The sequence below is a fragment of the Arvicola amphibius genome, chromosome 7 (assembly GCF_903992535.2).
Source record: "Arvicola amphibius chromosome 7, mArvAmp1.2, whole genome shotgun sequence".
NCBI classification, from domain to species: domain Eukaryota; kingdom Metazoa; phylum Chordata; class Mammalia; order Rodentia; family Cricetidae; genus Arvicola; species Arvicola amphibius.
This window is the reverse complement of record NC_052053.1, coordinates 78,373,439-78,387,224: the sequence shown is the minus strand read 5'-3', so window position 1 is coordinate 78,387,224 and position 13,786 is coordinate 78,373,439. Positions and strand designations below refer to the sequence as shown.

Here is a 13,786-nt window from a genome sequence, read left to right as displayed (position 1 = left end):
ACAGGGGCATTCTTGTTGCCATTCTTTTTTTTTTTTTTTGTAATTTTTATTGCACTATACATTTTCTCTGCTCCCCTTCCTTCTTCCTCTCTCCCCTCCTACCCTCTTAGGTGACCACATGCTCCCAATTTACTCAGGAGATCTTGTCTTTTTCTACTTCCCATGTAGATCTATGTATGTCTCTCTTAGGGTCCTCCTTGTTGTCTAAGTTCTCTGGGGTTGTGGGGGATTGTAGGCTGGTTTTTCCTTGCTTTATATCTAAAAGCCTTTTATGAGTGAGTACATATTGTATTTGTCTTTCTGGGTCTGGCTTACCTCACTCAATATGGGTTTTTTCTGCAAAAAGACCATTTGCCTGCAAATTTCAAGATGCCATTGTTTCATTGTTTTTTACTGCTGAGTAGTACGCCATTGTGTAAACGTTCCACATTTTCTTTATCCATTCTTTGGTTGAGGGTCATGTACGTTGTTTCCAGGTTCTGGCTATAACAAACAATGCTGCTATAAACATAGTTGAGCATATATCCTTGTGGCACGATTGAGCATCCTTTGGATATATACCCAAGAGTGGTACTGCTGTGTCTTGAGGTAAGTTGTTTCCTAATTTTCGGAAAAACCGCCACAATGACATCCAAAGGGGTTGTACCAGCTTGCATTCCCACCAGCAATGCAGAAGTGGTCCCTTTACCCCACACCATCTCCAGCATAAGCTGTCATCAGTGTTTTTGATCTTGGTCATTCTGACAGGTATAAGATGGAATCTCAGAGTTGTTCTGATCTGCGTTTCTCTGATGTTGCCACCAGACACTCTTACCTGGCATGTGGTGCTGCAGACAATGGCCCCAGTGCCACATGCTTTGGACAAGTGGCCCAGGCAAGCTCCGAGGTGGGAACTGCTCTGTCAACAAGTGTGCACCTACTCATGTCACCAATCCCTGCCACAGTCTGTGTGCAGGGAAGGGGAGCGGCAGTGTGCTGCTCCCTCTTTCCCTTGGACGGCTTGCAAAGATAAAAATGGCAGTTGGTGGTCAACTCAAGGTCATCAGAAAGAGGACCTGCACAGTGTCACTGTCTTCAAAGACTCTCCCTGTTATCACAGGCCTTGTCCTCCTCCCGGTCCTTACCCTACCTGGAGCTATGTTCCTTTTTCTTCTATTAACATGTTTTGTTTGCACCATTCCTGAACACACACATGCATACACACAGGCACGCATGTTGGCTCAGTCCATGAGGCATATGCTGTATCTACCCAGTCTGTCTAATTTATTGTGGTTTCTGCAATATTTTTTGATTCCTGGCATACAGCAGGACTTGCTGAATGAATGAATGACTCCAGTAGTCATTTGATGACTGATGCTACAAATCAGTGGAGAGATTGACAAATAGGGTAGACCTGGGGCTGGATGCCTGACTCTGGGGATGTAGATACCATCCACATAGATATGCAGGGAGGGGCCTCAAAGGATGGCGGCCTCATTCTTCCTTCTGTCCATCCCAAGAGAATCAGCGTCACACTTGGCTTGATATTATTCATTACATGAGGTCCAGGGAAGCCAACCACTCTAGCTTGACAACTGTAGCCCACATGGGTGGCACAGATACAAACCAGCATATAGAACCCCTACATAAGCTAGGAGGATGGAGATGGGCACCACTCTGCCCCCAAAGGGTCATGAAAAGAAGCCCACAGACAGGACAAAGTCCTTTAAGACTAGGAGCCCATCCCCAAACCCAGAGAGCAGACCCCTTGGGGCTTTGGCATACACACTCACGAAAGAGCTCTCAGAGTTGTTGAGACCATCTCCTAAGAATCACAGTGGGAGCTGGAGAGATGGATGCTCAGCAGTTAAGAGCTTGCAGAGGACCCAAATACAGTTCCCAGCAGCCATGCCAGGAAGTTCACAATCAGCAGCAACTCCAGCACAGGAAATCCAGTGCCCACTTCTGGCCTTGTGGGCAATGCCCTCACACACACAGACACATATCTAGACATAAAGATGACAATAATATCTTTTTAAAGAGCACCGTGGCGTCTAAGCAGGGTGACACATCTCAACAACTCCAAGGCAGTGTCTGGAGGCATAGTTGGTCCTCAAAATAGGGAATGTTTGAGGGTACTACTGTATCTAGAGTGTATAGATACAGTACACTCTATCTATGTTTGATAGATAGAGTCACTAAACAGGTCACTAAACATCCTGGCTAGCATAGGACAGGCCCCAACAACAAAAGATTACTCAGTTTAAGCTGTCAACGGTACTGCAGCTGAGAAACTATAAAATAATAAGTACAACCGCTCTTTTTACAACTCTAGGCAATAATTCGTGGTGTTGTTTGATAATTTTTGAGGCAGTGTCTCACAATCTTCCTACTTTAGTCCCTCAAGTATTAGGGCTACAGGTGTGTAACCCCTGTGACAGAAAACATACTAAGACACATCTTTTGTTTGCCTGTTTGCTTGTTCATTTGACTTGAGACAGTCTCTTATATCCAATCTGGGCACAAAGTCACTACGTCATTAAAAATGACCTTGAACTCCTGGTTCTTCTGCCTCCAGCTCACAGGTGCTAAGGGGATGGGTGCTTACCAATATGTTCCGCTAATAAACACATCTCTAAAATTCAGCATGCGCCATAACCCTAACCCCAAGCCTAACCCTAAACTTCTCAGATGTCAGGGTTCAGATCCTGGACAGTTAAGTGGCAGGGCTTGGGTCTTCTTCCCACAGTAGGCAGGGTACAGGGAGTGGGGGTGGGTAGGCAGGGTAACCTACTACCAGACGAAGGCATGAAATAGAGTTCCCTCCCTCAGCAGGAAGAACAGTGCCCAGGCCCTACTGCTTGGTTCAACCTAAATAAACAATGGGCAGATTGTGTGGCCATTTCCAACATGGGAGGACTGGCCTTGTGACCCAGACTTGCAATCATCTTGAGATTGGCCTTGTGGTCACCCCAGTACCGCCACCCCAGTATCGAGTTTGCTGCTCTGGGACTGGGATGGGCCCAGCTTTGAGTCCCTTGGATTCTGCCAGCCGATATTTCATCAGCTCATGGCACCAGCTGGGTCAGAAGCAATCCAATGAAATGATCGTTTCCTAGGAGACCCTGAGCCACTGACCCTGCAGCCAGCTGTGGGAAAGAGAAGGGGTATCCACTGGCTATTGTCCAAAGTAAGCCCTTCAGGCACATGTTAAAAAATATGTATATTTATGTATATATACACATACATATATTTGTACACTACAACCAAGCTAAATGACACTGCGCAGGTGACAGCTTTCTCGGACTTTTGTTTTTTTTTGCCTGAAAAATGCATAACTAATCCCATTATCTTAATGGTTGAGATGAGGAACAGTTAGTGAGAGACAGTCAGAACCCAGACAATGTGTCCACATGGTCTGTGACCAGCCAAAGGCAGCCTCTGCAGTAGATCTTCTGTGACAATACAAAAATCTTTACTGGATCCCAAGCTCTGACTCTGACCCCAGAAGCCCACATACAAGGCAACAGAAGCTCAACTTAAGACGTTACACAACTTCTTGTGTGTTTAGACGCTGGCTTCCTAATTGGGCTGGAAGGCCAAGAACAAGGAAACCTTTGTCCCTGGCCTTCCCCTCCATTCCCCAGCAAGACGCAGACCCTCTGCTAGTGGCTGCTCAGTACTGAAGGCTGTTGGGTTTAACTCCATGCCTGCGGTGCTCTTACATCTGTACTTGAGGGGAAAGGGTGGGTTAAGTTATGGCTTGAGAGGTCAGTCACACTTAGGAACTAGACAGGGTTGATCCAAGGTCACTGTCATAGGTACCCTCCCACATGGTCCCTATGTGGCCGGCAGGATGACCAGAATCCACATGGGCTGATGGATGAGGGGCGGAGCCAGGGACCACAGCCAAGTCCCTCTGACCACCTCCTCTTAGCCCCCAATTCCAAGGGCCCCTCACAGGCGTGCCTCCCACTAAGAGACACTTTCATAATCACTGCCTTGTTGACTCCAATTACAATAGGGAACTCTTAAGTTGGCTGGGGTCACAGCTAAGGCTGGGTGCAAAGGGCTGCTGTCACCGTAGTAATGGTGTTACCAGAAGCATGGCTGAGTGTTCCAAGGCACCACAGGGTCTGTGTGGATTGCTACATACCAGACACCAACAAGGAAGGTGGTAAGTGGCTGATGCCTACACACACACACACACACACACACCACTCATCCCAGGCCAGGCACTGTTTTAAGCACATGAGCATATATTGATTTGTTTAATGCTAACATAAGCCTTATGGGCTATTTTAATTTTTAAAGGGAAACAACAGTCCTGGGCTGCTGGGCAGTGATGGCACACTCCTTTAACCCCAACACTTGGGAAGCAGAGGCAGGTGGATCTCTGTGAGTTCGAGGCCAGCCTGGTCTACAGAGAGAGTTCCAGGACGGGTTCCAAAGCTGCACAGAGAAACCCTGTATTGAAAAATCAGGAGTCCTGGGCTGAGCTCAGTCCTTTGCCTGCAGGGAGAACCTACTGAGAGCAGGCATGAGCTTTGCCACCTTCTCATCTCCCTGCAATAATCAATCGGGACTGCTCCAGCATCTGAAGTCCCAAATACCCAAGAGAGCTTCAGCCAGCTAGTAGGAGGAGCTCTGAACACATCTCCCTGCAATAATCAATCGGGACTGCTCCAGCATCTGAAGTCCCAAATACCCAAGAGAGCTTCAGCCAGCTAGTAGGAGGAGCTCTGAACACCATGCTCTCTGCCAGCCACCAGAGGTTGGCAATTTCAACATTTAGATGCAAGCCGTACCGCCTGCCTGAGTGCAGATGCACCTGCTTCCTGCTGCCTACCTCCAGGTTCCTATAGGTGATAAACAGCTCTCACCTGACTGAGAACCAAGGGACCAATATGGGGTTAGGGGTGGTGGTGGTAATAAATTTGCTCCCCGAATCCTTGGGGTGATTAAAGTGCTCTTGACCCAGACTCCCTTTATATACTGAAGACCCACAGGAGGTGTAGCTTTTGTCTTGTCCTGGCAGCTGAGGGAGGGAACACTTGGGACTGAGCATGGAGCCTTTCTGGGCCTCCAGCATACACGTTCATCTTCAGCCCAGACATCCAAGCTCTGGTGACTACCTGGTGTCCTGCCTGCTCCAAGTTCACCTTGCACTGGCAAAACTCCTGAACAAGGCCTCTCTCTGCCAATCAATCTGACCTTATTATCACTATCGTATGCTTCCCAATCTCTCTGCATAAGAAAGTCCAACCTGGACCCAAAACCCTCTTGAGCTCTGGCCTTGCCACCCTACACTCCAGCCTGCTGGCTCTGGGGCACACTCCTCCATATGTGCCAGGCAGCAGCTCCTACCTCACAAACCTCTGGCCTTCTTCCCTGCTCCTACGCATCCACCAGAGCTATGCACTCCACCTACCACTAACCCACAGGGTCCACCCAGCGCCAGGCTAGACCCTCCCCACGGTCCTAACACACTGTCAAAACACACAGAAGGCAGTAGTGAGAACAAAGGTCCTGGCAGCAGGTGGCCCCAGGAGGGACAACAGCAGATGATGAATTATTAATTTCCAAATAGTGGGGAGTAAAGGCCAAGGTGGGGAGGGCTTGGGACAGGAGCTGTATCTACTATTGAGAGGAAGGTGGCCCTCAGGAAGGGGATCTTGGCTATAGGAGATGCCTGCGCACAGGGCAGACAAGAGTCAGGTTTGAGCAGCTGTTGTAGAAAGTTAGTGTAACAAGGAAGAGTTAGGAGGACCACATGAGGTTGACCTTAGAGAACGTGTTCAGAGCCAGGCAAAGTGGCGCACACCTTTAATCCTAGCATTTGGGAAGCAGACAAAAGCAGATGGCTGAGCTCGAGGCCAGCTTTGTCTACATAGTGAGTTTCAGGACAGCCAGAGCTATGTAGTGAGACAACTGACCTCCTTCCAGATGATCAATATGGAGAGGAAGGGCTGAGGAGTCAGGCGAACTGGTAAAATGCTCACCTTACAATGAATGAGAACCTAAGTTCAATCCCAAGGATGACAGAGAGAGAGAGACAGAGACAGACAGAGAGAGACAGAGAGACACACACAGAGAGAAGCAGACAGACATAGAGAGAAAGAAACAGACAGAGACAGAACCAAGCATGGCAGCATATACTTAAAATCTCAGTGTTGGCGAGACAGATCCCTAGAGCTTGCTAACCAGCCAGCCTAGCCTACTTGGCAAGTTCCAGGACAAAGAGAGACCCTGAATCCAAAAAAAAGTCTCCACATCACGATGTATGTATATGTACACACATGCCCACAAACTCATACACATGAGCACATACACACACACACACACACACACACACACACAAATGATGGGGAGAAAACATCAGTTTGGATTCAGGTCTCCCTTTAACCTTATCAGGGACTACTCCCGAAAGAACCACATGCCTGGTGGGTGACAACTGGCATACTCTACCTAGAGAGATTCTGGAGCCCAAAGGCCACCAGCTTGTACCATTGCAATCATACTAGAAAGGTGATATCAAAAGTGACAAGACAGAAGGCTGCTCAAGACAAGAGGCCCCAAGGTCCCTCTGTACCAGTCACACCCATCCCCACTGGCCCAGGAGGGCCCTGGGGGACCTTTGCCCATGTCTGTGCACTGATAACCAAGTCTCAGGCAGTAGGCAAAGGCGCCAGACTGCAGGTTCCACATGACCCTTGGAACAGAAAAACAACTGACTCATCCCAGTGATCCTCCATTGTGAGGTTAATCCAAAAGGAAAACTGACTGGAAGTGGTTCCCATGGCAACCAATGCACCAGGCCTACACCCGCCCACTTGCTTACCTGGACACAAGGAGGGAGCTGGTCATAGTTACAAACCTCCCTCCCCTGAGGACCAGAGGCTCGGAACAGCATCCACAGAACACTGTGCTCTAGGGCTATCAGGAACGTCTCCAAACCCCATTATTTTCCACAACGGTTCCCTGGGGATCTGAATACAGACGGGACCCTTTTGGCAGAGCCCTGACTGGGGCAGGGCCCCATTACTTGGCTCTGTTGCACATACACTTAAGGTGCAGGAGGGGTCTCTTTGCACACCGGGCTTTGGGTGCTGCTTCTTGTTCCTGAAATCAATATGTCTATTATGACATTCCTGCCCCTCCTGGGTCCCAAGCCAATGCCTTCTTGCTAATGTCCAACAGATAAAATTAAACAAGAGTTTGGAAATGAACGCTGTGGCATGGTCAAGGTCAAATGTCAAATCCCAGGTCCCTGTTGCTTGGCTTCTGACCTTGTGCCTCTCGAGGAGATGATCAGGTCAGTACTGACAGCTCCAAGCACCCTGCCCCAAGAGTCCTAATTCCCAGACATCATCCTGAGTCCCTCAATCTGTTTTAGGCTGGTGTCACTGTGTCCCTATCATCCCATCGCACCCCCCCCATACACTCCTGCTAACCTCCTGGGGCCTCTGAGGAATGCAGCCTGATGCTTTCTCAAAAAGAGCTGGTCTCTTCCCCAGGAAGACCATCCTGGTCTTTACCATATATCTGGCTTCTTGCTGAAACAGACTGCTCTAAGAATTTTACCCAGAAATGCCCATCCTAGACAAGGGGTTAGCAACGTGTGTGCTCTGCAAATGGCAGGCTCCAGGAAACAGCCAAGACCCTCCCTCCGAGACATTCCATAAGTACATGTTCTCCAGAATGTTCTTTCCTACATCTAGGGCAGCTTTGGCAGCTGCCCTAGGCTGAGGGCTCTCGTGTGTCTGGAGTACAGGGAAGGGGTCAGTGCCCTGAGGGATCACGGGGCTAACTACTGACCAGACTATACCTTTACAGAAAAATGGTACTGATGGGAATGAACATGACTGTGGCAATCACAGGCACTCGGGCCACACTTGCTCCAGGAAGATGGTGCCTCCCCCTCCTTCTCCTCATTATTATTATTAGTTTTAAAGAACTTTATTATCAGCAGCAGCTTGCGTATGTCTGTTTTGCCTGCATGCATGTCTGTGTACCACATGTGTGCCTGACGTCCATGGAGACCAGAAAGAGCTCTTTTGTCTTTCTTGGAACAAGATTCACAAGTAGTTGTGAGCTGCCATGTGTGTGCTGGGGTGAACTTGGGTCCTCTGGAAGAGCAGCCAGTGCTCTTAACCGCAGAGCCCCCTCTCTAGGTCCAGGGTGCCATCTTAATGACGACAAATGTATACAGTCAGGGTTACAAGGCCCATGGATTTAGAGGCTGGCTCCACCTTCCGTGTGCTTAAACTATGGAGCCCTTCCTCTCCTTTGTCTCTGGAGAAGTGGCAGGGTAGGGGGACAGCAAGGTCACAGCCATGATTCCAATGCTACCCAATCACTTTCTAACTGCAGGGACCTGTCCCCTGTGGTCTCAAGCACATGAATACGTGGTGTCACTGGGGAGGTTTAGGTGGTACGCACTTGATGGAGGAAGGATGCAGCTGGAGGCGGGCTTCAAGAATGAAACGCCTCACCTACTTCCAGTTCACCCCCTGCTTCACAGCTGAGTGGAGGGTGTGAGCTCTTAGTTCCCTACTCCTGCCGCTAGGCTGCCATCTACTGCCGTGATGTCCTGGCACTACGGACTCGGACTCTCCCTCTGGAACTGAAAGCTAAAATAAACCCTTCTGTAAGTCACTCTGGTCGTGGTGTCTCCACAGCAACAGAAAGTGAGTGCCACACGACACAATCTGCACCCCTTTCCTCACCTGGAGGCAGTCACACCTGGGTAGTTCACAGCAGAGCCCACACCGCGTGGCAGTGACTATCTACTGCTGAAGTCATCGTCGCTCTCCTTATACCTGGCCTGCTGTTCTCAGACAAGGCTTGGCAGGGTCCCTGCAAGGTGCCAGCACTGTCCTCTGTGGGACTGGCAGACATTTCAGCCTCAGGGGTCTACACAGCTACCCAGGCTCTGATGTCTCCCCAGTGAACCAGTGCCTAAGGATCTAGGAATAGGAATTAGCCACTAGGGGCCTCCTAGAGGACAGGAGGCATGAGTGTGTGTGTGTGTGGGGGGGGTGACAATAGTGGCTGCTTCACTCAGTGCCCAGAGCACCTATAGGATGGTGGTGACGGCAGATGAATACCTGGTCACTGAGAGTGGTGTAAAAGCCACCCACAGGGAACGAGGGGAGGATTCAGAAAGTCAATACTGAGCCCTGCCCCTGCCACACCCCACACACCTCTGAGCCTCAGTTTCCTGGTTATAAAACAAAGCAGACAAGGAGACCTGCCCTGAGGGATGGAGAGATAAAATGAGCTCAGGTTGGCTGCTATGGGGGCTAAGTCCGTGCCACGGAGAGGGGGCCAGTCAGGGCAAACCTTCCTGCCTTGCCTCACTCTAGAGAAGGGCCTGAAGAAGTAACTGCACAGCAGAAACCCAGGCAGTAAGCACAGCACGTACCAGCGGCGAGCACCCTCCAGGAATGAGCACGGAAGCACTTTCTGTCACTGCCCAGCTGCTCTCCCTGAAAGCACCTATTTTACAAACAAGAAAACTGAGGCTCCCCAAGGTGGAGGAGGACCATGGCCACAGCCTCAGCCTATGGGAAGATGGAACTCAGCAAATGAGAGGGACTTTATAAAGAGGCCCGTGGGGACAATCCCTACCTCACTGCGGCCGCCCCTGGAATGCACGCAGGAGGCAAGGAATAGCCGCAAGAGGTCTCCAGGAAATAGGCGAGAGCCCTGAGATGCTCAGGGGCTGAGGCCAACAACCCTGAACACGTGGCAGAGAGGAACACTGTCAGCAGGGTGACTGCTGTGTGACAAAAGTCCCTTTGTCCTGGCCGAGGACAGGATCTCCTGCCTCCAATTGCTGCAGATGAAAAGTGCTGGTTCAAGCACCCCGTGTCCTAGAGAGGCCCGAGAACGGCCACTATTTCAGCTGCATTTCTGCTGATAATATGACTTTGTTTCATGACCCCTGAGCTGGCTGCCAGGGGAAAGAGGACACATAGGGCAAGTCAGCAGTGGCGGCAACAGCAGCACCACATGGAAACCCTAAGGTGACAGGCAGATCATGCAGGCAGGGGTCAGGATCTGGAGCTGCTGGGGAAATAGGTAGGGAGCAGGGAACACCCCTCAGGCCCATGAGAAATGTCAAGCAAGGCAGACACAATATCAAATTATATGGGAGCTTTTCCACAAACGCAGGACAAGGTTCAAAGATTTTAAGGAACCCTTGACCCCAAGTGCAACAGAGGGGTCCCATCCTGGGATCAAAATAGAGTTACCAGCCAGTGCTGAGTATACTTGCCCTGAAGACACAGAAACCTCATCTGGGCTCAGCAGCTCTCTGACCACGAACAGGACATCAAACCTGGGTTACGCTCAAGCCTGGGGTCCGGCCTGCAGAGCTGCACTCCTCCAGGAAATCACAGCTCGCCGGGGCAGAGCCATTTCTACAGGCGCCACCGCATCTCTAAGCTGCACGGCCAGCCTGGCCTTCCCCAACCCCCACAGGCCCCACAGCCAGGCATCAGCACCTGCACTCACTTGGAATCTGTGCACCAGTTCCAGTGACTGGCTGTCGTTCTGGTCAGCCTCGAGGATGACATCGGTCAGCTTGTGGATGATGACGTCCAGGGGGCCCTGTTCCTCAATTGGCCGGCTGAGGTTCAGCTGCAAGGTGGAAACATAAGAAGCGCTTCAGTGCCTGAGTCCACATCTGGGACCCCCTGGGTCTCGGTAGCACCCCAGAGGGCAAGTGACTGGACCGACAGAACAAGAGCTCATGGGCCCCACTACTCAGGTCCATATTTATACGTAGGATCCCCCAAAGGCAGAAAACACAAGAGCAGGGGATTCTGTACCCTGGCTGTACAGAGAAAGCATTTATTAAACACACCTCAACGGCCAAACCAACTAGGGCAACCAGAGCTCAGAGCGATAAAGAGAAATGACCAGTCAGTCAAAACTCCGTCTAAGCACACGTTCTTCCCCTCTATGGCAGAGTGATGTCCTTGGCAAGCGTGGGAGTTGCTGCCTTTAGAACACAGGCACTTGCATTCCACCCTGAGACCGGGCTGTGTCACCCACAGCGGAGGGGTGCCAGAGTACAGAGCTGCCTTGATCGGCTGTGCACTACGTGCCCTGCTCCGCTGAGGAATGTGTTTGTTTTCTCAAGAGCACAGGGCTGGGAAGATCAAGCCTCAAGAGAGCCCGAGTGGCCAGTTGATATTCAGTATCACCTGACCCCAAGTCAAGAGCACCTGCCAACAGCCAGGGCGGCCGGACAACGCGCTTCCTGATGCGCCAGATGTCTGCCGCCAGCACACGGCCACCACCACCTGCAAGGCCAGACTCTGGAGGCAAGTTGACGCCGGCACCTGGCTGACCCCCAACATGGCCTCTGCAAGGCCAGAGAAGGCCAGCCCTGACTCACTCCCCAGCCTCAAGTGCAGCTAGCTCCAGGATTCAGGGCTGGCTGTGCCCACGTCATTCGTGACACAAAGCCGCTACAAACGGTCATTCAGAGGAGACGGCACGCTAATGACATACATATCTGTCTCCTTTTATTCCCAACCACTATGGGAAAGGATACCACGAACAAAGCAAGTGAGGGCAGAGAATTTAAAAAATGTGCCTCGGATCTGGGTGAGAGAGTTCGGCTTGAATGCAAAGTAAGACCTGAGGCAACTGATCTGAACTCCCAGCCCACCCTTATCCTCTGCTCCTTGTCCACTCTGTCCCCTGCTGTCATGATCTCAAAGGCCACAACCACATAGCTGCTGTCCATTAACAAAAATCACAGCTAGGGGCCCTGAAGGAGGGAGAGAAGGAAGGCAGGTCAGGACACTGGTCCCTGCACCGGGGCCTCATGGCACCTTCAATCCTGGTATTCCTGCGCACCCCATCTTCCTATCTCTGTGGCTCCAGTTACATTTTTGGCTGCCTATGGGTGGTGACAATTCCCCACACTTGTTCATACTATGTATTCTGTCTTGTCGGCCTCTCAGGCCCCATTCACACCTGCTGCAGATACAACCATATTTTAACTTTTCTGATAAGCCTTTAGAATGTGCCAGCTCTTTCCTACTGTCCTTAGCTCCATTTTTTTTTATGGTCTGCCAGGACAGATGTTAAAAGGTCACTCCTATTTTAAGGGGGAAAAAAGTACCAGAGACCTCCCAATGAGAAATCATCAAGGACCATGCTTCCCTCCCATGGTGACAAGCTTGTATACCAAACAAAACAAATACAGTCAAGACACCAGACTGAGGAGCGGAAAGGATGCAGCCCAAGCGTCTTTTGTTGTTATTTGAAATTGGGTCTGGCTGGTCTCAAACTTAAGGTGATCACCTGACTCTGCCTCCTGGGTGTCTTCTGAGACCTCACAGCAAGGCAAGAAGATGGGGATGACAGTCCTATCTCCCAGGACCAGAACACCGAGAACCTAGGGAGACAAAAGGACCAACCACATCGTGTAGCTGGGAGCAGACTGAGGCCCAGCAGAAATGCCAGTGTCGGCCCCTCGACCTCAGTTTCCTCTGAGGAAACTGAAAGGGCCTCTCTGGTTCTATATGCTGATCCCACACTACATTCTCATCCAACGCCAACAGGATCTGAAGGGAAGTAGAGAAGCTACCAGAACAAGAAGAGGTACCCAAGGAACTACAGCCATGCCTGCTGGGTTCCACTGTGTCAGGCACCACAAACAGACCATGACAATTATGAAGAGAGATCCCAAGAGTGACAGCAGGCACAATACCCAATACCCAAGTTCAGACAGATCTGTCATGCTGCTGTTCACATCTCCAGTCCTCCCTGGAATGTACTGGGGAAGCGGACATAGCGTCAGAGCCTAAACTGCTTACTGCATAGGGCGTGCTTATGTTAATTATTGTTGTTCTAGAGGTTAGGGATGGCTCTTGGGCCACTGGAGTTTGCAGGAGCAGAAACCAGCCAGAGAAAAGTCAGGGACCCCCCTGAGGCTTGGGGAAGGAGGTGGGCATCCGCCTGAGGGCTGTAGACCTGACAACCAGGGGCTGTTTGGAAAATAAGCTCCCTGTGTTCCTGGCTGCTCTGCAAAAGGTAAACAGTTGAGTCTGGAAGCCAGCCACCTTCCTTTGTGTATTTTCCAAGCATTTTTATGCCAGTAAAGCCGTTTCACGAGAACAGCAACTTGGGACACACATCAGGCCTGGTGTGGCTCCACTCTGCAGCATGGCCAGCCTGCCTCCTGCCATGGCATCTCCCCCCTCCAACTCCCCCTCTTCCCAGGGTTTTTCTATGTAGCCCTGGCTGTTCTGGAACTCTCTATGTAGACCAAGATGGCCTTGAACTCACAGAGATCTTCATGCTGCTGTCTCCAGAGCCTTGACACCCAGCTATCTTTTCTTTTTTTAATAGCTCACGCTAGTCTTGAACTTGCAGGCATCCTCCTGATTCTCCCTTCTGAGTGTCAGGGTAACAAGTGTGTGCTGCCATAGCTGGCCTTGAAGGAGCATCTCTGAGTTGTCTAAGAGAAGCTACCATCATTCTCAAGGGATGTTGTCCAGAAAGACACTCACAGAAGCCTCAGTATCTCCTGAATATCTCTGCCCCGAGAGGAGACCTGCACAGTGTATGGTGGGAGTGAAGGGCTCCTGAAACCAGAACACAGCAGAGGGGATGCTGCAAAGGAGAGAGTGCATCACAGAGGACCCCCACGGGAGTGACTGCAGGAGAGGGATGCTTCAGAAAATGGTAAAGCCAAAGCCCAGTCTCCTAGACAGGGTGAGGGCAGGACTCTGAGATAAAGAACTCGATGTGTGTTCACCATTCTGTTTCTCTGACTGCT

The 13,786-nt window shown here is 50.7% G+C and overlaps 1 protein-coding gene across 3 annotated transcripts in view; it reads right to left on the bottom strand.

The window, feature by feature from the left end:
* Positions 1 to 13,786, bottom strand: part of Itpk1 (inositol-tetrakisphosphate 1-kinase) — a 137,442-nt gene that overhangs the window by 45,777 nt on the left and 77,879 nt on the right. For all 3 annotated transcript variants that reach the window (XM_038337609.1, XM_038337611.2, XM_038337610.1), the window contains one exon: positions 10,501 to 10,626. In XM_038337609.1, the coding sequence (XP_038193537.1) occupies positions 10,501 to 10,626 (126 nt within the window). The remainder of the gene's footprint in view (positions 1 to 10,500; positions 10,627 to 13,786) is intronic.